Here is a 25,789-nt window from a genome sequence, read left to right as displayed (position 1 = left end):
GAGTTATCAACATTGGCTTTTCTGGGGATCAGACTGGAGCTTTAAAATGCCTCTTGCAGCAGGTTTCTTTCTTGTGAAATGGCAGAACTGTACAAATGAGGGTATCATCAATTGGAACAGACATTTTTATAGGGCATCCTCAAACCAGGGAGCCGTCAGGGAAGTTTCCTCCTTTGTAGCTGTGGAGGTGATGAATCAATGATGCAGGATTCAACTTCCTAGTGATTTAAACTGAGGGTAGATTTTTGACTGCTTAAACACGAAATTTTGCGTTTTCAGATGCACCACTTCAGTGATGAAAAATTTTGGAAAATGGCTGCGTATTTCATTAGAGAATGTGGCAAAATCATCACTCCTTAAGATTGTTGTCTTGGGAGGCTTTTGAGAGACCGTATTTAAACGTTCCGCTTCATAAGCAGTTTTCAGAGATCATTAGAACAAGAAAATCATCAGGAGTAGTCAGCATGGCTTCACCCGGGGGAATTCATGCTTGACCAACTTGATGTGGTCAAGAGAGTTCTGCTGCTATCCAGAGGGACCGGGACAGTGCTCTTGCTGCAAAGAAGGCTGAAGGTATCTTGGGCTGCATTAGACAAAGTATTGCCAGCAGGTTGAGGGAGGTGATCTTTCCTCTCTACTCAGCACTGGTGAGGCTGCACTTGGAGTGTTGGGCCCAGTGTTGGGCCTGGTGCTGGGCTCCCCAGTGCAAGAGAGACATGGACATACTGGAGAGAGTCCAGTGAAGGGCCATGACGATGATGAAGGGTCTGGAGCATCTGTCCTTTGAGGAAGGGCTGAGAGAGCTGGGACTGCTCAGCCTGGAGAAGAGAAGGCTCAAGGGGGATCTTACCAATGTGTATAGACACCTGAAGGGAGCGTGCAGAGAGGATGGAGCCAGGCTCTGTTCAGTGGTGGCCAGGGCCAAAGGCCATGGGCACAAACTGATACACAGGAGGTTCCCTCTGCACATCAGGAAACATTTTTTTCACTGTGAGGATGACCAAGCACTGGCACAGGTTGCCCCAGGAAGCTGTGGAGTCTCCATCCTTGGAGATATTCAGAAGCATCTGGACATGGTCCTGGTCAACTGGCCCTGCTTGAGGAGGGAGGTTGGCCCCGATGACCTCCAGAGGTCTCCTCCAACCTCAACCAGTCTGTGATACTGTGTGGTGTCGTCTTTGAATGGAATTAAACCATGAAAATCACTTGAAATCATTAAGTGATACTGAAATTTAGGTTTTCAAAGACGTCATTTTAGCTAAAAACATTTCAAGTTGCACATCAAACTGATCTGGAAAAGCCTCCATCAGACTTCATGCAAACTAGTATTTCTATTGGTTTGCAGGGGGCTATGTACAACAGTTGATAGCTGACATGGGAAAACAAAGCAGTATGTTGAAGCTGGTTTTTTTTAGCAAAAAACTGCAAATACAAGTTCGAAGGCTTCACTATGGGGGAGAGGGGCAACTAATAATTTAAATTTTAAAATATTCATTTGCCGACATCACATTTCTCTTGATAAACTCTCAAGGAGGTTGGAGAAATTCACTGCTTGGTATTACTGAACAAATTCTATGGAATTATTCTTTGGTGTTTTCTACCTGTATTATTTTTGAATATACTGAAGCTGGTTTTAATTAAAATCAGACTTTTTTTCCTTTTCTTCTCTTTGATAAATCACAAAGGAGAAAAGGTTAATCAAATCTGAATAGCAGACCCACAATTTAGAATAATTTGTAAAAACAATCGTTGAAAACATCCATAGGATAATTTAATTTTTCATGGCTTCTCTACATAAAGCAAGCACTTATAGCATGAAGGATGATCTTACCCCTTTAAAGGGATGTTTTACAGAAGCATTTCAGGTAGAACTGGTGAATGTAGAAAGCTAGGAATAGGTTCTGACAATCTTGTGCTTTTGTCTTGATGCCAATGAATAACGAAGTCATTCATATTCTCAGTTTAAGAGTAAACACAGATGAAGGTTTCAGATCTGACAGCTGATCTGTAGGGACATCTTCCTTCATCCATGGAGCTCCTCTGCCCACAGAAAATAGCATGTGGGATTGCAATTTTAAAGGTGAACTTCTTTACAAACACCTCTCTACTTTGATGCCTTTTTCGAAGAGGTAGGGAACAGGAGGGGCTGATTCCTGGGCCAAAGCTTTGTGGTCAGATAACCCCTTGATGACATTAAATGGCAGAAGAGGACGTTTGAAGTGGGGAAGATGCAGAAAAAGAACATCTTCAGTTGCCCAGGGTTGGAATCTTGTCAGATCTTACAGATAAATGGGCCCCCAAAGCTACCCAGGATACCTGTTTAATAGGCAGAATGTGCAGGAAACACAGTTCCTACTGTTTTATCAAAAGACCAGATCTAACAAAACTTATATACCAGTGTGTTGCTGCTAGATATTGAACTATTCACTTTGCTGTTGTTTGTAAGAGATGTAAATCAATGTCCTGACTATTTGAGGATGTTCAAAATTGGTTTGCTCTTTTGAAAATGGAAGAGCGTTCACCTCCGTGTGCTGGCAGAGTTCTCAGCAAGATTGCTGCCTTTAGTCCTCTTAAATGCTGTCCTCACATTTGGATCCAGCAGTATGTCTTCCCTCTTGGGTTTTCATTGTGTGATATTAAGAATAATTTACAGCCTGCTTACAAAGGGGCTTACAAAGGGGCTGCAGCATAATGACAGGGACCTGTCCTCCTCTAAAAGGTTCCTTAGGCTGTGAAATACTTGCATTGAACTCAGAGGACCAAGATATTTTTATTTTTATTTATTTTAAAAACAGTAAGTTAAAACCTTTCTTCCTTTAGCATTTCCAGTGCTGTCTTTTCCATAGCTCTTGCTCCAAAGAGCTCATTTTCTGTGTTTGTGCCTGGCATGCTGTGGTTTTTTTTAGAATAACAAGTAGCATTGACAAAGTGGGTAGATCACGTACGCAGCGCACAAAGTGCTTTGCAGCCTCGTGGGTTGAAAGGTGTGTGATAGATGAGAGCTTTGAGCAGAAATATGTGTGCATCCAGTTGTTAACTTCTAATTGGTATTAGTGCTTCTGTGCGTTTGAAGAGTCTCCATCTTATCATTACTTTTTTTCTTTTTTTTTTTAAATTAACACATTCTGTGTGTTTCTAGTTGCTTCTCCCATAACTTGCTCAAATTTAATCAAAAAAAGTGTGTGCGAGAGAGAGGAAAAAAGCACTATTTGATCTCCCTGATGTTGATTACTTAAAACCTGATGTCATTCTCTATTGTGACGTGTGATGACCTCACAGGATCCTCACTTCTACCTGGCAGTGTCACTGGTGCTCTAGGTTGAAGTTTAAAAGCGTGTGAACGGTGAGTTTGGTTTGAGCTAGAGGTGCTGTGGTTACGATTACACTGATGGGAGGAAACAGTCTTAGCTGTGGAGGTTGGTGTAAGCTGACACTGAAATAAATGTTACCTGTTTATTGTGATGCTATTTATAACGTGGCACCATACGGGCTCTTCGGGATGTTGTTTTCTTGATCTTTGGCTAATTTAGCGGTGCTGATGCTCTTCTGTTCAGAGTGTCGTAGCTTTAGACAGCTACAGGGCTGCATGCTACTTGTGATGTGCCATTTTTCATTTCTGCCATGTCATTTAAATCCTTCTGGTGGATCTTTTGACATTTATTCAGGTTCTTGGATAAGTTTCGATTTAAGTAAAAAATCTGTTGAGCGGTAGAAACCACGGGAGTCATCTGTCATCCAACAGCCCTTATCAGAGTTCAGTACCAGCGAGATGAAACAGCCGTTAGGTTTTAATTTCTACGCAAGGATATGGTATGGTGGATGGCAGAGCTTCGGCCGTATCCTTCAGTGCCGTTTGTCCGTGTGCTGCCTCTCCGGCTGTTAACAAGCCGCGTGACTGTAGATCTTCCAAGATGCTTTAGTTGAGTTTGCCTTGAAGACACTTACTTCACAGAAGTGTTTGAATATATTTATTAAATGTTTCACCCAGTCTTTAACAGAGACGTGCTTTTGTTGTTGCTGGGTGTTATCTGTAAATTAAGAAATGTTGATTAATGAACATACTTAAAACAAGCATAGTACCTCTTGCCTTGCTCTTCCTTGTCGCTTAGCAACAGAATTTCTCCCTGTGCAATCCCTGTTCCTTCAGGAGGACTGTATCCACAATATCCTCTCTAATTCTTCTCACTTTTCCTTTCTAGAAGCCTTGCTGAAAGATTTGAGTAGCTTCAACAACCCCTTGACAGACGTAATAAAGCAGAATAGGATAACATCAAACAATCATTCACTTTGGCAGTGTAAACTTTGCCGAATTCATCAAAAGTCCGTTAAGCTTGATAGTGTTTATAATGAAAATTCTTCTCTTGTGAGGAATACAGTGTAGAAGAACAGCTGGGCTAGAAACTTAGGGCTTTTAGCTCCATGAAACACATTCAAGGGATTTGTAGCAATATAATACCTTCTTGTTTATGAATATCTTAATTGCACCAGACCTCTTCTGTTTCCTAAATAATACCTAACTTACACCATGACCTCTGTTTTGGAACCAATCCAATGTGCGGGCTGTTGGTTTTGTGTAGAGGGAAGCCCCCAAGCAAACAGAAATATCCACTGCCTCCCCCCAGAATCTGAGTGTTGCTGGTTTCCTTGTTTATTCCTTGGTTACTGAAAGTGGTGGGAGTTCTGTGAAGGCTTCTTCTGCATGGTTCGAAGTGTTGGTTTTAATAGTTTAAATCTTGAATTATGCCTTTTTAAATCTATTCCAGTGAGAGAAACAAGCCTTCTGGAAATTAAAGAAGATACGGAACTGGATCCAGAGGAGAACAGCACTGTCTTCATGGGCATACTCATCAAAGGGCTGGCCAAGCTGAAAAAAATCCCTGAAACAGTGAAAGCCATCCAGGATCGCTTAGAACAAGAACTCAAGCAGATTGTTAAGCGATCCACAACCCAGGTGGCGGACAATGGTTACCAGAGGGGGGAGAATCTTTCCCAGGAAAATCAGCCTAGGTAAGGATATTTCAACCACCAAACCTTGATTGCTGCAAAAAGAAGTCTGGAGAAAGGTGTCATTGCCGTTTGAAGGAATGACAGTAATGTTTTTTCGGTAGCAGAGATCTGAAATGGTAAAATTTTCAGAAGTGCCTGTGTCTCACTGAAAGGCTGATGTGCCTTGAACACCTGAAAGGCTTGGGAATTTAAGAAATGTATTCAGAAGGGGGAGTCATTGTTTTTCAGCTAAGGATGCGGGAAAGGAGATGCTTCCTTCTGTGTTTGGCCCTAGAAGAGAATGTCCTGTTGTTTTGATTTCTGCACCAGCCCCCACTATAGCTGTTATTTTAAGGGGGGGGGGAGAGAAAAAAATGTTTTGTGGGCCTTTCCCTTTCTTTTGTCTCCTCCCTCCCTCCCGCTGTGGAAGACGAACTGTCATGGGCAGTTTGGTCACTGTGGCCTTGAGCTGCAGCCTCACCTTTTTATTTTTCAATTTTTAAATAATAATAAGAGACAGGGTTTTCTTTTTTGTTTGTGGGGTTTTTACGGGCTTTAGGTTTTTTGGGTTTGGTTTTTTTGTGGTTTTTTTTTTTGTTTTTCCTAGTAAGAGACTTTGGATGGCTTAGTGTGTCCTGGAACCTCCTTTGTGTCATTAGAGGCAAAAACTATGTAACGGTTTCTTAAATAAAAGTATAAGCTGTGATTTTTTTTTAAAAAATTATCAAAAAAAAATAAAAATTGCGGCTTACCAGTATCTGAAGGGGACCTACAGGAAAGATAGTGAGGGACTGTTCATCAGGGAGTGTAGTGACAGGACAAGGGGTGATGGGTTTAAGCTGAAGGAGGGTCGATTTAGATTAGATGTTAGAAAGAAATTCTTCCCTGTGAGGGTGCTGAGGCCCTGGCACAGGTTGCCCAGAGAGATTGTGGCTGCCCCTGGCTCCCTGGCAGTGTTCAAGGCCAGGTTGGATGGGGCTTTGGGCAACGTGGTCTAGTGGAGGGTGTCCCTGCCAGCAGCAGGGGCGTTGGAACTAGATGATCTTTGAGGTCCCTTCCAACCCAAACCATTCTATGATTCTATGATCTTTTGGCTAAACAGATGTTTGAAATGCAGATTGGAAGGTGGAAGCACAGTAGACAGCAGCATTATTTAACTAGCAAGAGGTGCGTTATGTTAAGTGCTTGGGTTTGTTTTTTTTTTTAACCTAACCTTTTGTTTAAGCAGCTTTACAACAGATTGAATTGTAATGCTGTCTCAGATTGCTGGTTTGCATGGTGTAAAGAACACTTGGTGCCAAAACAAATACTATTCTTCTTGTGTTGCACTGAATCATGACTTTAAACTGGTGCTGATGCCAAAGAAATTGTTAAGTTCCTACATAATATGACTTGAAAAGAGAAGATTCAGCTCGGTTATTTATTTCAAGTATAGCAGAGTCCAGTTAAGCTGATGAAGGTACAAAGCTTTGAAATCATATATAGAACTAATTATATCAATAAATATATGGCCAAGTTTCCAGTTTGTTTGCAGCCCTATTTAGATTAATAGCAAGGTGTGGAAGCCAACCGAGAACTATGTTTCTGCTGTTCTTAAGGATTCACTAGAACCGCTTTTTTGGAATATAGGACTCCATAAGGGCTAGCTGTCATTTCTAGCTGAAATATTAGTTTGTGATACTACATGTTGTTATGATCACTGTCCAAAAGAAATCAATGGTGGGGGAAAAAAAAAAACCCAAACCAAAAATGTGTGTCTTCATTATATGTAATATTTGTAGTGGAAAATCACTCCCAAGGAAAACTTCAGCTTGATCAAGACTCCTTCTTAATTCCTATCGTTATCATTGCTGTGGAAACAATTATGTTTTGAAGAATTCATAGAGTTACGGTAATAATAACTTGATGAGACTACAACAAACTTTTTGGGTGGGTCAGAAAGGCAGAATTTTAGTTTCTGATGCCAAGACGGAGCGTAGCATATCCTTGATACTTGTTTTGTGACTCAGTCTTGAGAAGTGGTATGGCTATTGCTTGTCCATTGAGATTGATAAATTGGATCAGATCATATCTTGATGGCATTAACCTTCCCAGAGGGTTGGGTAAGGTACAAAGAAGTTTAAAGGGTTTTGGCATGTTTTTAATAGGAGTTTGTGAGCCTTTAAGATGCTTATATTCTAGAGCTGTGGAAAGTGTCTTGAATTCTTGTTGAATGAGGTAATTGGAAGTGATTCTAAAACTAAATGGCATGTGAAGTTTACAGCAAGCAGGTGAATTCATTTATATTGAAAAGAATAAATTGTAGTATGGAAAGGTATACCGCCCCTTAAATTAGCTACAGTTTTAAATCAAAACTAAGCAACTTTCCTGCTGTCAAGAAAAAAATGAATCTGAACAACATGGTCCTCCTGTTTCAAGAGAGCTCTGTAAGACCCCAAATTTGAGCACAATGCAGCACCTGGAACTGCTTAACTCTTCCTTAGGTTGTCAGCCACAATGCTGACTTGACTTCAGGATTCAGAGAGTAAAATGTTTTTCAGTTCACCTTAAAACTAGTCTCACTTGGATGCTCCTTGGTCTCTGTCACTGAGCTCACTATTCAGCCACTGTACCTTATAATGGTATCTACAAAAGTCCTCAATTCTGGCAAATAAAATGACTAATAAGATAACCAAGAGACCTGCAGGGTCTGAGGATGTGGATTGAACCTTCTGCTGGACAGGTTCCCTGCGGCTTGCCTGCACAGAACAAGTTACGTGTGTTTCTTCATCGCTGTGGGGTGGCTCGCAAAGGTTGGCTCATTTTTTTTTTGCGGGTTTTGGGTTTTTTTTGTTTTTTTTTTTTTTTTTTTCATATGAAAGTGGTGGTGTTTCCCCCCACTTGAGGATGAGGCTGATAATCTGTTATGGAGGTTCTGGTGTAATTCCTTTTGGGACCCCATGTAACAATTATGTAGAGCCCTGTCCTTGTACAAGAGAGAAATAATTTATGGAACCTGATCAGAAAAGTTGCAGATCTGGTAATGGTTATTTGAGTCTGAACAGAACAGGCACTGATCTTGTGTTTGTCATCTTTTTTTTTTTTCTTTCCCCTCAGTTTCACTCTCTTTTGCTTCTTAGTAAGCTTTTCCATATCGATTTGTGTGTTCACCTTTAACATTTGTGTATAGAAACATTATTAAGCGCTCCTAAATTTTTAAGGTCAAGAATTTTTTTTTGTTTGTTTTGTTATGACTCTAAAGCATCTAGCTCCCAGAGAGTAATGATGTCATGTAGAATAACAGGCTTAGAACAGACCTGACGAGGCGGTACACCTTTGGCTGTCAGAACTTTGCTATGAATATGAACTTGCTTTACTAATGTGTGCTTAACCTCATGAAATGTGAATGATACAAAGGTAGTAAAATGTGGTAAAGGGGAGTAGTAGGTTCCTGTCACGGGTGGAAGATAATTTTGAAAACTATTCTTGAATTAAAGCCAAGGTCAGCTGCAACGAGGTGAAATTCAAGTGGCCGCTTTTTAAAGTCTAGGTGAATTTTCTAAAATTTTTAGATTTGGAACAAGTTTATGAAAAAAGGCTTAAATTGACTTATCCTTAATGAGGGGCTCATTAGAACATGCTTGGTACCTGCATGTTTAGAAATATGGATCTCGGGTTGTGGAGGACAAAGTATTGTAGAATAAGCCATGTTGCGTTAGCTTGGAGTACTGCTATATCTTAATGAACCTGTGGGTCTCTTCTGAGTTATGGAAGGCTGTTGAATTTAGAAGAATAATAATTTGGACATATGTCTACTTGAGGGCCAAATCTATGGGACAAGATTTTGGTAGGATACATTGCCATAGCTTTACGTTTAGTTGAAAGTCCAGCTGAGGAAGAGGATGTGTATTGACAATTTACTACTAAACCTATTGATTGGATTCAGTGCGCTTTTCCCTACATGTTCATAATACACTTCTGGCTTTTACCTCATCTCAAGGCTTTAAAATACATACAAAAATTATATACATGCCAACACTCTTGCCAGGCAAAGGACATTGCTGCTGCTAAAATGCATAAATTGTCATTAGCGACCTCATTCAGGTGTCAGCAGTCACTCTGCATCAATTCATTCTCTCTTATTGCCCGGACGATAGGAGTTGCTTCTGGGTGTGTGTCACTGTCTCTCAACATATTTACCATATTTCTCGGCGAAGGGGTTATGAAATTACTTTGACAAATTGCCTAAGCCAGTCTGCTGTCATTCTCTGTATGCGTTCTGCTTAGGTCACTTGGTGCTGCAACCCCATATGCATAAAATCTAGGCCATATTATTTTATGCTGTTTTGTCTTGTTGGCTGTCTGACACGGACTCCGTCACTGTCTCTTTTGGGTCACCTTGTTTCAAAAATGACTTGACAGATTTGGAAGACTTCTAAGAGAAAAGAAAATTAAGATAAGAGGTGCTGACTAATTTGAAAACAGGGAGATGTGGAAATACGATGTTGTTGAGAATGGGAAATGTAATGGGGTGGTAGTTAGTGCCACCGAAGAACGTGGATGGGGAAGATTTCATGTCTCTGACATGAGAAAAGGAAGACACGGGAATTTAAAACCAAATAGTTCTGTTCAGTATAATATTATTTTGGTAATGGCTTCATAAACAAGTTGATAATGTGAGGTCAGGCTCACCTAGGGATAACAAAAACTAGTTTGTCAAACTATCCAGCTAGTTCGGTTCTGCAAAATTGTACTTTCCTGGAACAACAGGGAGGCGTATGGATAACTAAGTTTTTATTAGCAGTGGGATGTTAGTAGAAGTTAGGCTTGCACAGATAAATTTTCTCAGTGGCATATAATTAATTTGCTCCCATAAAGTTATTTTTTTGGTATTTCAACCAAGGCTGTACGTAAGTTCCTCCAACATGAAATTCATCGTCTGTCCAAATTCTTCTACATGTGGTTTTCCTCCTATTCTTGTCTGGCTGACCAGCCACTTGCTATGAGAAGTTCTGTATATCTCTTAGTGGCTGTTGAAGCAATAGTTGCCTTTCCCGTGTCCTAGAGTGGGTTGGAGAAGCTATTTGCTTAACAGCAATGGAGGGTGTTTCTCAGGCGTGTTGTCCTGTCTCCTTCACTGATAACGTTGGTGATGGGCTGACAGTAGTTAGGGAAGGAGGAGATGTATAGGTCTTTCCACAGTAGCAACTTCCCAGTTTCACTTGGGCAGGGTAGTTATTCAGCTTTATACAAGTGATGGAGAATGGCTTTTCTTCCACACTGGACTTTCCCATATTGAAAATGTTAATATTTATAATTATTAATTGTTAATTTTGTTAATAGCTGTCTTTTATGGTGCTGTCTTTACCAGCATGTCCTGAATACTTCTGTTTATCCCCTGCCAGGGTCTTATTTAACTTTGTAAAGACCTGTAAAAAACTCTAGTGTTTTCTCTCTTAGTACCAACAACACTTTTCTTTAGGCATTTGTTGCTACTCTTAAATATGAAGAAAAGTGATACACATGCCAGTTTCTTTTGGATTGCTTAAATACGTGTCTTAGTTCTGTAGTCACTTAAGGTATGGCGATAATAATGTCCCTGTGTTTCTTATGAGTGCTATGATTCCCAAACGCATATTGAATTTTAATATGACATACAGCTGGCCACTTGACCTGTTCTGCTATGCCTCGCCATACCCTCCCAGACTTGTCTGATGGCTCCTTCTACTGAATCAAGGTGCTCTTCTACTCAACCATTTAAGCAGTGTAGTTGGCATCATTGGTAGGTGAACGAGATCCCCAGGAGTTTGCTGTATAATGCTGTGCATATATATCTACATATGTGAAATTGTAGTATATGAATTAATGAATTTTTTAAGCAATAGCCAGCTTTGGTCATTTGCAGACTAGAAGTTCAGTCTAGGATCGCTGCAGGCTAAGGTAGGTGGGTTTAAACACAAGATCATGCCAGCCTGATGGTAACAGCAGCAAATGTGCAACAGCTTCTTAGTTACTCCAGTTCACTACCCAGCTGCTGGCTTAAACAGCTGATGAAAGTGGATGTAGGCAGATATCCAGCACTCTGAAATGAGGTGGCCGAGGCACGAATGCATGCCTTAGTAGTGATTGCTCACTAGCACAGAAGACTGAAGTGCGGTGGTTTAAGGAGGGAGCGCGGCTCCGATTCTGCTGCAGATCTTCTGTCCTGCTCTGGGGATAGCAACTTCTGATGGGTAGACACAGAAAGCATGTGCTAGCTCCTAAGCTGCTGCAGTTAAATGTGATGGAGACTGTCTGTCAGAGCTAAAAGCGCCTAACATATGGATTTGGGAAGTGTTATCTTCACATTTTGTTGGGGTTACATGTGTACTTGAATTGCTCATTAAGCGGCAGTGAACTTGATCAGAATTTTTCTTTTCCCAAATAATAAAAAATGTAATTAGTCATTGCCTTATCACAAAATATTTAGGACTTTGCAAAGGTACATTAATTTCAATAATTAGGCAGTAAGGAAGCCATAGGAGCAGGTGAAGGGTAGTACATTTAGATGAGGTTATAGCTGTAGCACCTTCCATACAGTAGTAGAGTCTTGATAACTGACACTGTTGATGAGGCTTGATGTTTTGGGTTTCTGATCTTTCATGTTGTTTAAAACCTTCCATACTACTTATTTCATAATTCAAAATAAGTATCTTGTATTCTGTTTGTATAAGTAAGTCAATTTTTATTGTATTTACACTCTTCTGGAGAAAAAGCAGGTAGCTCTTGCCTAGGAACTTAAAGTGTTCCTTAATATCATGGTACTGAAGTATAGTTACTGCGTAATTACGAATGCATTTGTCTTTCCTATACCCGCAAGTAGGACAGATCAAAGGTGAGCAACTCTGGTATGGAGGAGGCAGTGAAAAGGAAGGTCCTCAGAAGTATTTAGGTACCAAACCTGAAGTTAGTCACCTGAAGCCCAGAGCGGGTTTGAAGCTAGGTGACCTCCCTGCTTGCACGCAGCAAAACAGGGGGTATGAAGTCAGTCTTCTGACTTATGGCCCGCTGCCATGATGTGCTGCGTGACAGAGTGCCCATGACATCTTCTGGAAACTGAACGAAGGGTTTTTTTGATGGGTTACAGGTTACTGCTGGAGCTGCTAGAGCTTCTCTTCGACAAATTCAACGCTGTGGCTGCTGCGCATTCCATCGTCCTTGGACACCTTCAGCAAACAGTAGCCTCTCCTTGCAGCCAGTATGATGGTGATATCAAGCTCTATGACATGGTTGATGTCTGGGTGAAGATCCAAGATGTCTTGCAGGTAAGAATCCTTCAGGTGGGCGCATTTTCAGCTTGGAACAGCTTTTATAACCTGAATACTGGAGAATAGCCATCATACACAAGAGACAGCTGTGCTGGAATTTGTCTTGAGTTTTGGTAAGTGACCACATTTATAACAGACTGTTAAACTCCAGAGAGCTTAAATATCAGCAAAATAAAAAATCTGTGGATTCATCCTTATGGTGTATGGAAAGGTTGATTCCTTTTGCCTACCAAGTGATTTATCAGAAGCTTTCAAACAGTGACATTTTTGTTCTATGTTACCATGTCATGCCTGTCTTATAAAGTGTCACAGCTCTAATCACTTGTCTTCTCTTGTCGTTATGGCTTGGTTATAGTCAGCTGAGACACTAACTGCCAGCATGTTTTCAGGGAATTCTTATTTGATTCTTATGCTTAACTGTAGTGTGCTAAAGCTGTACCTTGCTTAGGCTTTACTGCAGTACCATGCCTATCATATTAGGATCTGAGACTCTCACAAGCAGCAGAGTTATCATCTGTCACATGTCTGTTCTCTCATTCTTGCTAATGCATGTACATTGGATTTTTTTTAATTTATTTATTTATTTTGGAATTGCCTTTATATATAGTACACAGATGTAGAGCTCACCCAGTGTTTGATAGAGGAGGTCAAAGAAATGTGTCTGGCATTATTTACAAGAGGTGGCAAGATTTATGATGGTCATTCCACCTCTGGCCTGTTCGTGAAAAATGCTCTCTGCCTTCCACTCTAACACAGTTTTTCATTGTAGGGCACAGGTCTATTTAGCTGTTGCTCTAAAGGTTTGTTTGGCTGTGTAGTGATGTACACAGGGTTTTTGCTTACACAAATATAGCCAGCTGTGTGCATCTTCTGAATTTAGATACTTCTTGGACAAGGTAAACGTAAGGTATGGCCTTTGGTCATGTCCACTGTTTCCTTACTTGCTTACTTGTCTTTCTAGAGGAGTTAGTGTTTTTATTAAAGAAATCTGGATCAGTTTTCTCCATGATACAAATTTTCATCTCCCTTCGGTATTGTTCTTGCAAAGAAATTGTTGGGGAATATCAGGCCAGAGGTTAATGATAGGTTTTCTAAGCAAAACAATGTCGTAGAATTGAAGCTGTCTGGCCCCATTAAAGGGAAGAATTAAACTTAAGGACATGAGGAACAGCTTGTCATGGAGTACCTCCAGCCATCTTACTGTCATCCACGAAGTCTAGAAAAGCTTTAAGAGCTTTGAGTTCTGCAGACTTTGCTCCAGGAGAACAAAGCCTTGGGAGTAAGAATCCTTCAAGATTTAACTTCAGGGAAGCAGCATGCCAAGGCTGATAATTCCCCCTTGTCAGTGAGAGTTTGCAATGGTTTCGTTCCTCCTGAGGGGTGAAATTGGGCGTGAGTTATACAGGCTATTCCAAAATAACATTGATAAAACTATACGGAAGCATGTGTAGGTGTGCGCCTATAGAGAGTGAATGTGCCTTCCGTGTTGGGGAGAAGGTATTTGGCCAAGCTTTCTATCAAATGTGTGCCAAGAAAAATATAACAACCCACTTGTAAAGGTTTTGTTGCTATTGGCCATACAGCATGGGTGTCGAAGGGAGTCAGAAAAGCTTCCAAAAGAGCTTTTACAATGCATAAAAGCAGCACTTTCAAGATCTATGATCTCTTGCTGCTTTAGGGTAAGAGATGGGCATTGACTGAAGTGGAAAGGAGGAAATCTTCCATCTCTTTGTTCAGAATCTTGTGGATTTGTACATTAGTTTCATTGGAGAAGATTTCAATTTTTTTGACCTTACAGTATAGGAAAACCTTTGATCCCAAGACTAAATTATTTCTATCCTGCTTTTCCAAATAAGGATAACTTTTTGAGAGGAGATCTTATGTTTGCAGCAGGGGGAGCAGAAAACTCAGTTTTAAAAGTGTTTATTTAAATGTGCCTGCTGTTGGGAGAGGATGAAAATTTGGAGGAAGTGGGTTCGTGGCGGGGTGTGTGAGAGAAACGATGCAATTCCTGGAGATCGTAATGAATGAAATTTATTCATCATGCTAGAACAATATCACGTGACTCTGCAATTCACATGGATAATCTTTTGCACATGCACATTGTGCATCTCTGCATGTGAAATACGTTACAGCAAGGTTATCTCTTTATAGTTCTGTACAAAAGTAATAATGTGTGCTCACGGTTGGCTGGAAATTGTCCTTTGTGGGGAAATGTGAGCAAGTTGTTTTCAGCAGCTTGTTTTTTGTAGCTGGATTTCTGAATGCTTCCTAATAACTGCACCAAGCAGTGCAATGTTGTGCAATGCTTAGATACCAAACATGCAGATATTATATATTTTTGACCTTCTCGGAGAGTGGAAGAATAATACTGAACTTGTCAGAAGGAAGACAGAGTGACCTTTTAGAGTTGGGTACTAGAGTGCCAGAAAACAAACAAACAAAAAAAATCAGTTTGTCAAAATATTAGAGCAGCCTTGTACAGGAAAACACAGTTTGAAGTTATTTACTTGTACTGGAGCCAGCTTAGCCTGTAGTTGTATTGCCGTACCAACAGGAGAGATTTGAAACTTGTTTCAATTTTAACTTGGCATTTTGTGCATGGAGCTAATTTAGCTCTTCAGTGTAGGAGTGGGTGGAATATCCTTTTGAAGAGCGTAATTACTGTAGGACCGAGTACTCTGCTGGAGAGAACTGTGAGCTGTGTTACAACGGCAGTTAGCAATGTACTGACATGAATAGTTGCTTCGGGACAATGCGGTGAAAGAATTCGGAGTTTTTCTGACACAAATCGGTGTGAATGCTGCATCATCCCATCCCAAATTGCGAAGGCTACGCTGTGTGAAAGGCGCAGTGGTGTATGTGCTTGGGAAAAAGGCAGAAGATTTTGGGTGCAGCATAGCTGTTCTGTGTTGGTTTACTTTTTCAATCTAGACCACATCTTCTTAGCCCAGATAAGGGCTTTTCTGTCCTGTTGTATTACTGCCGGGGGACCGACAGCTGGTGGACATCCTGTAGCAGTCACTTCTTCTTGGCATGATGGATCTTTCTTGCTGTTATCTACAGCACAGAATTTTTAACAGTTCATTCACCTTTTTTTAGCAGTGTCTTTCGATACCATGATGCGAGGGGGACATCTGTCCCTATTGAATAATACCAGTGTTCATTCAGCTTCTTCAGAAATGTCACCTTTCTAGTGATAGAATGATCACCCCATCAGCTATTTTGTATCAGTGTGGTACCCAGCTGCTGGAGAAAATACCAAAGATGTCTCCATGGGCACTCAGTATCCCATTACCAGCTTGGGCTGGTGTTGTTTGCTTCCAAAGAAGGGATCTTCTCTCCTTTTCTAGTGGTAATATTTGTAGTTGATGGATCTCAAATTTAAAGAGTGGTCTATATCTATTTTCTTCTACAGAAAAGAGGGAAAATCACATATATGCTCTGGGAGAGATCATATCTTTAGCAGGCTGCCTGGTGGTCTGTCTACTTACAAGACACTGGCAATTATTACTTTCTTTTTCTGGGGTCTTCTGTCTAATGCTTTCAGGTGTTTTCCAAAAATGATGTAATTTAGCAGCTTAAACATTGCTGAAACACTGTAAGGAAACTGGGGCAAGAGAAATCGAAGCCTGCTCTCTGCCTACACACTACAGTGCTACTGCTGCAGAGCTGGAGATGTCAGAAAGTGTTGGTCAAGAAAGCCTCTCTCTTTGCATATGATGCTCCTCTGTCCTGAGGCTGTGTGGCATATCCTTCCTTATAAAAAGGAATGCCACGGGAATGCGGGATTTGAGCAGGGAGATGGAGTAGTTCTGCAGTACACAGCTGGGTCTGGTGGCCAGCAACGTGAGCAGTCTCTCTGAAAAGCTGCCCTTAGACTGTATTTGCTGTGCCATAGTTCTCCGGGAGTACTGCTGGAGCACTTGGAGATATATTTCAAGGCGCTCTTGCTATAAACTGAGCCATTCTGTGACTTTGTAAGTGAACTAATGGTAAAAATTATCTATCCTCTTAGGCACGGAGGTGAGCAGAGGAAAGACAGTGGAGTTCAGCAGTCGTAGTACTCAATTTACCCCACTACATCCTCATGGAAAAGGTGTAGAGGGTTCAACAATATGTCAGTCTGTGCAGATCTAAGCCAGCTGTGCTGCAATGCCATTTCTTCCTCTAACGTAGCCCAGGATGCTTTCCTTGCTCCAGCAGTGTTGCTCATTTTCCTGTCAGTAATTTAATTTGAGGGAGTTGATTTGGCCAAGTATTTTCTGCTTGCTCAGGTCCTTGAACTGTGTCAGTGTTGGCACAGGAGAGAGCGAGAGGGAATGCACCACAGGGAAGGAAAGGGAAGGGTTTATCCTGGCAACTGCAGCTTTCATCACCCTAAGCCGCTGCTAAAACAAGGTGATTTTTGCTTTTGCCCTTGGCGCTGGTCTGAGTAAGCAAAACACTTACTAAAATGGTTTGTGATGTTAAGAGCAGGAGCTCAGGAATGATGTCCAGTCATGAGCTCTAAATCTCTCCGCAGTCGCGATGCTGTCTGACTTTTCAGCTAAATAAGCGTGTCCTAGAATAGGTAACCAAATCTCTTTTTGTTGAACCTTTGCATTTAAAGGACGAATGAACTATTTGTTACACAGTTAATAGTTGTAAAGTAAAATCATATTCTTGGATGAGAGGTGTTAGTGTTAACATGCCGTAGATACTGGTTGAAATGTCAGAACAATATATGAAATTGCTGTTCCATTTAGGAAGTTGACCAGGTAATATTTTGAAGCTAAAGTAGCGTTATTTTTCAGAAAGTCTCTCTACAGAAATTTAATGGTTTAGTGGTTGTCCTCAAAATAATGTGCCTGACAGTTTTTCTAGTTCCTTTTAAGTGGACTTAAATGTGTGGAACTGATGCCCTTGGACTCCTGACTGGTTTGTCTCATTAATGCTCGCCTCTCATTTAGCCGAGAGAACGATGGTCATGAAAGTGATTTGTCTGCAGCTTTTGAACAATACAGTTTCAGTCAGTCTTGGGTATGTGAAGGAGGGAGAGAAACCATTCTGCTCTCCAGGATGCTGATATTTAAAAATGGAATTTAGATAATTAAAGTAGGTCACTTGGCACTTTCCCCGCACCCCCGTTTCTTATTTGAAGAGAACTCAGAGCATGCATTAAGAACTCCAGTGCAGTGAGTGTTAGGCCACTCTCTTTTTTGCAAATACGTACCACTACGAGCATGAGAATTTCCATGAAAGTTTATGGTCCAGGAAGCGTGTCATCCTTCTGAATCTAGGAGGGGATGAGTACAAGAAAGAATACAAGAAAGTAGAAGAAAGACATCGAGCTGTTGGAGCGAGTCCAGAGGAGGCCACGGAGTTGATCCGAGGGCTGGAGCACCTCTGCTATGAGGACAGGCTGAGAGAGTTGGGGTTGTTCAGCCTGGAGAAAAGGTGGCTCTGGGGAGATCTAATTGTGGCTTTCCAGTCCCTGAAGGGGCCTACAGGAAAGCTGGAGAGGGACTGTTTATCAGGGAGTGTAGTGACAGGACAAGGGGTAATGGGTTCAAGCTGAAGGAGGGTCGATTTAGATTAGATGTTAGAACTTCTTCCCTGTGAGGGTGCTGAGGCCCTGGCACAGGTTGCCCAGAGAAGCCGTGGCTGCCCCTGGCTCCCTGGCAGTGTTCAAGGCCAGGTTGGATGGGGCTTTGGGCAACCTGGGCTAGTGGAGGGTGTCCCTGTCCGTAGCCGGGGGGTTGGAACTGGATGGGCTTTGAGGTCCCTTCCAACCCAAACCATTCTGTCATTTTATTCTATGGTTCTAAGAGATTATTTTACAGGAAGGTATGTCTATAAATTTTGGTCTGGCCAAGAAGGGATGTACTGTCCCGCCTCCCCTCTCTGTTAAAATGTTTTATAGATTTGTTGCAATTTACCTAATAATTCAAGTCTTCTCCTTTCATTTTGCAACAGAAAGTGATTTGGTACTTTTCTTAAGCTCTTAAGAAGGTGCACCTGGAATTCAGGGTGGTCAAAATGGCCTTGATAAAGGTGAAAAAGTGTGTCACGAAGTACAGAGAGATTTCCTAGCATTGGAATGTATTATGCAGCTAGAAGGGGAAAGATCAAGATAGCAATGGCATACTGTCCTCTTAAAAACAAAGAATCTGAACTAGAAATGCACAAAATTGATCTGCTTTCTCTTTACCTGGATGATTCTGGCCGAAGTGAAGTATGTTTAAAACTAACTGAATTGCTTTGATAGCAGGTACCTGGAAGAGGTCCAGAGCTGAGCCGGCCATGAACATTGGATTATTGTCTTTCCCTGGAATGGTCCTTGTTAACTGCATTGAGCTATATTAGCATGGTGACACAGCAGAAGGTTGTGCGAATACTACTGCATTAACAGCTTTTGTTTCGAGAGTAATTTTTATCCCGGAGCTGTTGATCCAATGTATTTCATAAACACTAACGTTTACTTTAAAGTTCAAAGAGATAAAGCCCTGCATAAAAATGAATTGTTTGAACAGTGTACATTCACTTGTGCGGTTTATTGCAGAAGAGGTCACCGAGCTTACGGTTTGGGAGATTTTAAAAAAGATTAGCTCATTCGATGAAATGTTTGCAGGTATGTGAGCAAGGAAAAAAACTCATCCTCTTCTGTCCGTGCTGTAGAGCATCAAGCTGTTCCGTACTTGAAGGGCTCTCCATTTCAGGTGGATTTTCCTTTTAAGAGTTGAGCATAGTCACAAAGTTACAGTTTTAAAGGGGTTTTGGGGGTTATACCTAAATTTATAAGTAGCTAAATCCACGTGAGTTAAAAGCATATACTTAAGACGGTCTCCTGAAAGAGGAAAAAGGTGCACAAATTCTTGTAAAGAGCCCCATCAGTAACTAATTTCAAAAAGCTGTTCAGTGTAGCTGTGAAAGTAGAAGTCAGCTCTGCTAGGTGTTAGGCTGAAAGTCTGCACTGAGGAAAAGGTTGGGAATACAGAATGGGGGAATGACATGTTCCCTGCTCTGGTATTTGGCAGTTGGAATGAAACCTGTGCCGTTTGAATCCTGGGCCACTGTCAAATGCTTTCTAATTTATACATTTTGAGGGCAGAGAAATTTTTTTGCAGCCTTTGTTCCAATAATGTCACTTGGAAACCTTTCTTTGGCGAGCTGAAAGTTTGCTGAGAAGGGCTAAGAAGGTTGTGAAGTGGCCGTCACAGCTGATGTGAAGTCTGTGTTTGAAATTGCCAACAGGAATATGGGTGTTCTGAATAAAGCATGCAAAATTTCCAGCCTCTGAGTTGCTTGTTAGCCTTCATCTTCTTGGAACTGTTAATTAATGGGATGATGTAGAAGAAATGGCAACTTGGCTGCAGGTATGTGCAGTATCTTTCATTTTAACCATTTCCCTAGATTCTTGAACAGTTTTGTTAGGTCAGATGTGCTTTTTTTCCCCGGTTACCATCAATGTCCGCTGCACTTTATTCCTGCTGTCAGCTAGAATTAGGAGAGACTACAAGTAGTTCATCAGCATTTGTAGACATGTTTTATAGGACTATAAAACCACGTCTCTCTTGATGTGCTGAGCTTATTCACACATAGTCCCTGTGTGACTAGCTTTAAAGGCAGTGAGTCGTACTCTTACTAGCATCATAAAAATACTGTGAACGGGAAAAGGCCAAACGCTCATCATGTCCTCACTGCAAGACGTCTAATCTGACAGCAGTGCATGAGGGATTCATGCAGGCAAATTCCTGCTAATGTTAGAGAGTAGCTGATATCCGAGGGAAATGTTTGGAAACTGTTTTGCTTAAAAGCCTTTCCGCTCCCATGCTGTGTACTTGTTGTGTTTACCATGCGTGACATTTACAAAACCATGAGGTAGAATCTTTTTTTTTTTTTTTCCCTGAACTTTACCAGCTCTTGCCATTTCTTTCCTGACAGGAAATCTCAACTTTGTTTTGGGGGCCTGTACGCTTTTTTCGCTAGTAATTATTTGTGACATAGGAAACTACATCATTTCATTAGCAAAAATCCTTTCTAAAATTTCTCTTCCCATTATCTTATTTGCCTTGTGTTTCACTCAGACAGGCATGTTTGTAGGTGTGTCCCTAGCAATGCAGGGACTTCCTAGGACCGAGGCCATGTGCATCAAGAAGCTCAGCCCTGCTTAGGTAGGAACTGTCAAAGATGTATCTGTTACGTTCAGAAGAGGCTGCAAGGGTATTAATTTCTTCTTTTCTTTTCTCATTCATTCTGCAAGCCATGGTACTTGCCTCTTGTTGCTCTCTGTTCACACACACGCATCCCTTTACACCTCTCCCCCCATCTTTGTTCCTTCTTTCCCTTTCTTCATCAATGCCACACTCAGCCTTGCTCCAGGGCCCAAGCAAGAAGAGAAGGTGCAGCTTTTTGGCCATACATATGTGAGGACTTAACACTGCAGGTGGGACAACTGTGTGTCTAGTTCTGGGCTCCCCAGTTCAAGACAGACAGGGAACTACTGGAGAGAGTCCAGTCCAGGGCTACGAGGATGGTGAGGGGACTGGAGCATCTCTCGTATGAGGAAAGGCTGAGAGAGCTGGGGCTGGTTAGCCTGGAGAAGAGAAGGCTGAGGGGATCTGATTAATACTTACAAATATCTAAAGGGCGGGTGTCAAGAGGATGGGGCCAGACTCTTCTCAGTGGTGCCCACCAACAGGACAAGGGGCAGTGGGCACAAACTGGAACACAGGAGGTTCCATCTCAACATGAGGAAAAACTTCTTCCCTCTGAGGGTGACCGAGCACTGGGACAGGCTGCCCAGAGAGGTTGTGGAGTCTCCTTCTCTGGAGAGATTCAAAACCCACCTGGATGTGATCCTGTGCAACCTGCTCTGGGTGATCCTGCTTTAGCAGGGGGGTTGGACTAGATGATCTCCAGAGGTCCCTGCCAACCTCTACTAGTCTGATTCCTTAACAGCGGCTCCTTAGCACTTGGGAAAGCAGCTGCAAGTCTGCACACATACACTTGGAAGCTGTTGCTGCTGCAGCTCTGGACACGTAGGCACCACTTTGAAATGTGTTGTGTATCACTAGTAGTACACATAAAACATTTTAGGAACATCTACTTCACAGCATGGTCCTCATCATCAAAGTGACTTAGTCATCTGATCTCACCGGGCTGATGCCGTCCTGTATTTTACACATGGGGGAGCTAATGTTTGAATGAGTGAAACAAGCAGAAAGATTTGGAAGTATTTCTGTTATTTCTGGTGTGCCTGGTTTGATACTGTAGAAGGAGGTTTTTATTGTTTTTAGTAAGAGTTTCTAAGATTGTTTGTTTGTTTGTTTCTCTTGAGAATTATGGATTCTCTGTGCCACTGAGAATCAGGATGTGAATATGCAAAGCACCTAACAAAAATCAGAGATGACTCTTTTGCTGATGATCTGCAGGCTTTGATATTTTGTTTATTTTGTACTTTTCTATGGTTGCGTTGACCAGCTGCCTTTTGAAGTGGTTTTATTTAGGAAGTCTGCAAATAGCTCTCAATGTTTTTTGAGTAATATGTCATTGGCTTTATATATGCATCAGTCTTTCAATGGATAGTGCGAACTCTGGTTTTAGGTAGTGAAGACTTGAGTCTGAGGTGGTTGGGCTGTGATGCTTGGGGGTATGCACATGACTGGCAGGACATGGTGAGGAAGTAGTTAAACAGAGAATCAACTTTAATATTTTTTTCTTAATTACTTAGTTTGCATTTATTCTTTGGCTTAAGCAATTTCAGCCAGAGTGCTCAGCTGTAGGAGAACATAGGCTATGCTTCTATCTATATTGTGCAAGATGTATGTACAAACCACCAGCAAGTGGTTGATGATTCACCGGTGATCTCTGGACTGAGAGAGGCTGAAGAGCTTGCAGCCTGCGTGCTTTGCAGGAAATGACAAACTCCCAAATTACGTTGAGAACAAACATCCCCCCTCCGCCCCCAAACCCTTCTGTTACACTCAGCGGTGTTCTGGTAATGGCATTGTAAGTCAGCATTTTTTGACATCTAAACATGCATTTAAGAAAAAAAATAAAAAAAATCCCAATTGACTTGTCAGAAATAAACTTGGGAGAAGCTGCTTTTACTCTGTTCTGGTGGCTGAAATGGAAAATTTGAATTGCCCTTCATACCTCTGTTCTGTCTTGCTTCTTTGTGGGAAGCGCTGATGTTGTGCGCTTCAAAAGTGCCAATATGACATAGACAGGCTTCCAGTTGGGCTGATTTTTATTTCTCTCTCATAAATGTTCTGATGTCATTTTTTCAAATGAACAGAAAAGACTATTTAAAAAATCAGAACTAAAATAAAAAATTAATTTTGTTTCATATTGTTAACAATCTAGTTTTATTTTTTGTTAGTTTTACGTGCTTTTAGACTCTTTGGAGAAGGTCTACTAATCAGTAACAGGTTTTAGCTGTCGATACGTAAAGGTATGACGGGCCTGCTGATTGGACTCTTTTGTCATTTGCAACACCAAACATCAAGGTTTAAATGCAAAATACGCACTTCTCTGCCTTATTAAGTGCGGATCCTGATTTGCATGATCATTTAATGGGTATTTCTCTAACTATGTAGCATGTACATCTACGTGTTTTGACTGGCCAAGAGCCAGCGGTAGGTAAGGGCCGTTCATGCAGGGATTTACATGAATTCTAAACAACCGTACGGTGTGTTTCTGCAAACCCCTTTTCCCTGGCAGGCTGCGCTCTGTGGAACTCCCAACCCATATGCTTTCACCAAACACGACCACCAAAATAGGATTTAGAGAGATCAGGAGAAAATGAGCTTGATGATAATAGAAAGCCCAAATGCTGAACTTGTGGGAGCAAGAAAAAGGAATTGATTTAGTCAGTACTGCTTCATTTCAAGGTACATGATTATTTTAATTTTCAGTTTGCCCCATGCTGGCCAGTCTGGTACGGCAGAGCAAATGCAGAATGGGAGAAATAGGCCTGATGATTTCCTGATGTCAGTGGCCCTGCAGGTTTGGTAGGCCAAGAACCCCAGTGGGTTTTCCAATATAACAGAGTAAAATTTTAGTATTGAAATACGCATTCCCCTCTGTTTAAAGATTTAACTCTGAAAATTTTCTTCAAAAGTTGACCACTAGGAACCATTAAAAAGAAAGCTGAGAATCTTCTATAACCACTCTGTTTTCCCAAAAGTGATAAAAATAATATTGGTGGCACTTTAATTTTGTGGCCATCCTGTCTTCTGCCCGTAGTAAACACCTTGCATCTTTAAGGAGAAGCAACTGGAAAACATTTTTTTATTTTACACACTAAGCTCTGTTTCTTATTTGTAGTCTTTCCCTTCCCTCTTTTCTCAGTGTTCCTCATGTCTTGATGTGCAAACTTCAGAGAGATGGTGAATCTCGCATTGGTTTCATGTGCCGATTTGTTCTGCTGCGATCATCCAGCTTGAGCCTCCAAGCTTGACAAGCCTGCTCTTCAGTTCCACGTTGCGAAATGAGTTTGCCATGTTTATGGTTGATCAGTCAATGATCAAAGTTGGCAGGACTGGATGTTGAAGCTTCCTGTTGCGTGCAAGAAATGCAAGTGGTGGTAGCCTGATGTAAGGCTGCTGGTACCTGGTGCTCTGTAGACAAGTCCTTTATTGTTCTCTTCCCTGTTCTTTGAATATGGGTCTTCAGCGCAGCCCTATATATATTTTCAAATGTTGCAGCGTTGAAGATCCACTCGAAGAACAGGAAGGACCCATATCTATCAAAATACAGAATATATATGCAAAAATGACGACAGTATTTATTCTAGAATCCACATGTTAATTGTTGCTTGTAAACAAATGACTGGAAAAGACAGTAACTGTGTCCATGCTAGGAACCATGGAAACCCATTTTCACTGAGAAAAGGGGGAGATGAGGGAATTAGTTTAATTAAATGTGGCCTGTATACAGTCGTTCTACTCTTGGTATGTAATTAAATGCCTTGTAAAGCTCTTTGGGATCCTCGTTTACTGGAAAAGGCCTAAGAAATGTGTGATTGTTGGTGTACTCTTAGTGAAGCTGTGAGCTGGAAACTGATTAAAATAATAATAAAATGTGTTGCATTGTTAATTCATTCTTTCCAGTAATAAAAGCTGGACTCCCTCTGCTTTGCATTTGCTTGAAAAAACATCAAAGAGCAGCACTGGGAGAAGGGAATGAAAAATACATGTGTGCTTGGCTTAGATGCTGTGGTTTTGAGTGATGTGGTTTTGGTGCTTTTATTTACTGGAGCAGTGCCTTTTATTTTTAGTATTACAGTGCAACATAATGTCACCGATCACTTTTTACCATGGGTGTAAAGTTGTTTCCCAAAGCTTTTTTTGGTGGAGAACTTGGTGGTGATGCCTACAATTCCCAGTGTAGTAGTAGGCTGTAAACTGCTGTAAAAATAACTCTGAAACTGTGCTCAACTCAGTACTTGTTTTTCTGTAGTTTTTATTGAGCCAACCTATGAATTTCTGTGATGGATGGTGTTTTCCAAAAGAGCCAAAGGCATTTAGGATCTAACTCTCTTGGCAGTCCAGTGGGACTTGGACAACTAATTACTTTAGATTCTTTTGAAAATCCCCGATCTAATTTTGCATTATACTAACATGATTTTAAAGGAGGGTAAACCTCCAAGAAAAATAACACTTTGTGTAACTTTTTAATTTTTTTTAATAGACAGGGGAACTGTTTGCCTGGCCTTGCTGGTGGCCGAATCTCTTGTGTTGAAACTCCTTTGGAAGAGGCTCAGAGCAGGAGGTCAGGCAGCAGGATGGAGGACGAAGGGCTGGTTATTCTTTTCCAAGGGCTGACCTACAGCATTGTGCAACACCCAAGATGACAGCGCGAACGGGACTCTTGTCTGCTTCTTGGTAGATACATTCCCATTGCAGAAAGGTTAATCGTGTCATTAATTTTCTCTCCTAAGCTTAAGCAGTTGGAAGTTGTTGCATATGACAGGGAGAATAACCCAGATCAGTTACACCTCCCAGTGGGTTGGTAAATAGATAAATGTGAGTGGTCCCTTAAGCATAATATCAAAAATCTTTCCTTTTTTTACTCACAAAGGACAACAAAATAAACCAGTAGATTTACATGTGATTAGCTAGGACACAATAAAAGGATGATCTCACTTTATTACAACGATTTGGTGCTATATTCCCTTGCTGTTAAATCAGTGTGTCACATGCCTGGTGCCCTGTTAGAAAAACTGCATTTCCCAGCCACGTTATCTGCCAAAGTGATAAACGATGGTGCCTTTGAATTGTTCTCTCATGCTAACCTCTCTTGATAATTTGCCTTAATTCACGATGGTGTCTTTCCTTTAGAGCCTGTCTTGGTCCTAATGTGGAAAAATTAAGACGTTACCAAAGATCCGTTGACGTGATGACTGCAGCGGAGAGCGTTCTGAAAACTTTTGTAATCTCCCCATAACAGTGCTGCTAATAGCTCCCTGTTAGTACGTACAGATCCTTGCATTTGACTAGAGATTAAGCTAGTGATGTCCTTCAGTTTGT

The 25,789-nt window shown here is 41.2% G+C and overlaps 1 protein-coding gene across 4 annotated transcripts in view; it reads left to right on the top strand.

Moving 5' to 3' along the window:
* The window catches only part of EXOC4 (exocyst complex component 4), a 404,878-nt gene that overhangs the window by 53,325 nt on the left and 325,764 nt on the right, over positions 1–25,789 (top strand). For all 4 annotated transcript variants that reach the window (XM_054837585.1, XM_054837596.1, XM_054837605.1 and 1 more), the window contains exons 6-7: positions 4,764–5,007; positions 12,092–12,269. In XM_054837585.1, the coding sequence (XP_054693560.1) occupies positions 4,764–5,007; positions 12,092–12,269 (422 nt within the window). The remainder of the gene's footprint in view (positions 1–4,763; positions 5,008–12,091; positions 12,270–25,789) is intronic.

The sequence above is a fragment of the Grus americana genome, chromosome 1 (genome assembly GCF_028858705.1).
Source record: "Grus americana isolate bGruAme1 chromosome 1, bGruAme1.mat, whole genome shotgun sequence".
NCBI lineage: Eukaryota > Metazoa > Chordata > Aves > Gruiformes > Gruidae > Grus > Grus americana.
Note: the sequence above shows the minus strand (reverse complement) of the source record. Positions and strands in the feature narration are given on the sequence as shown.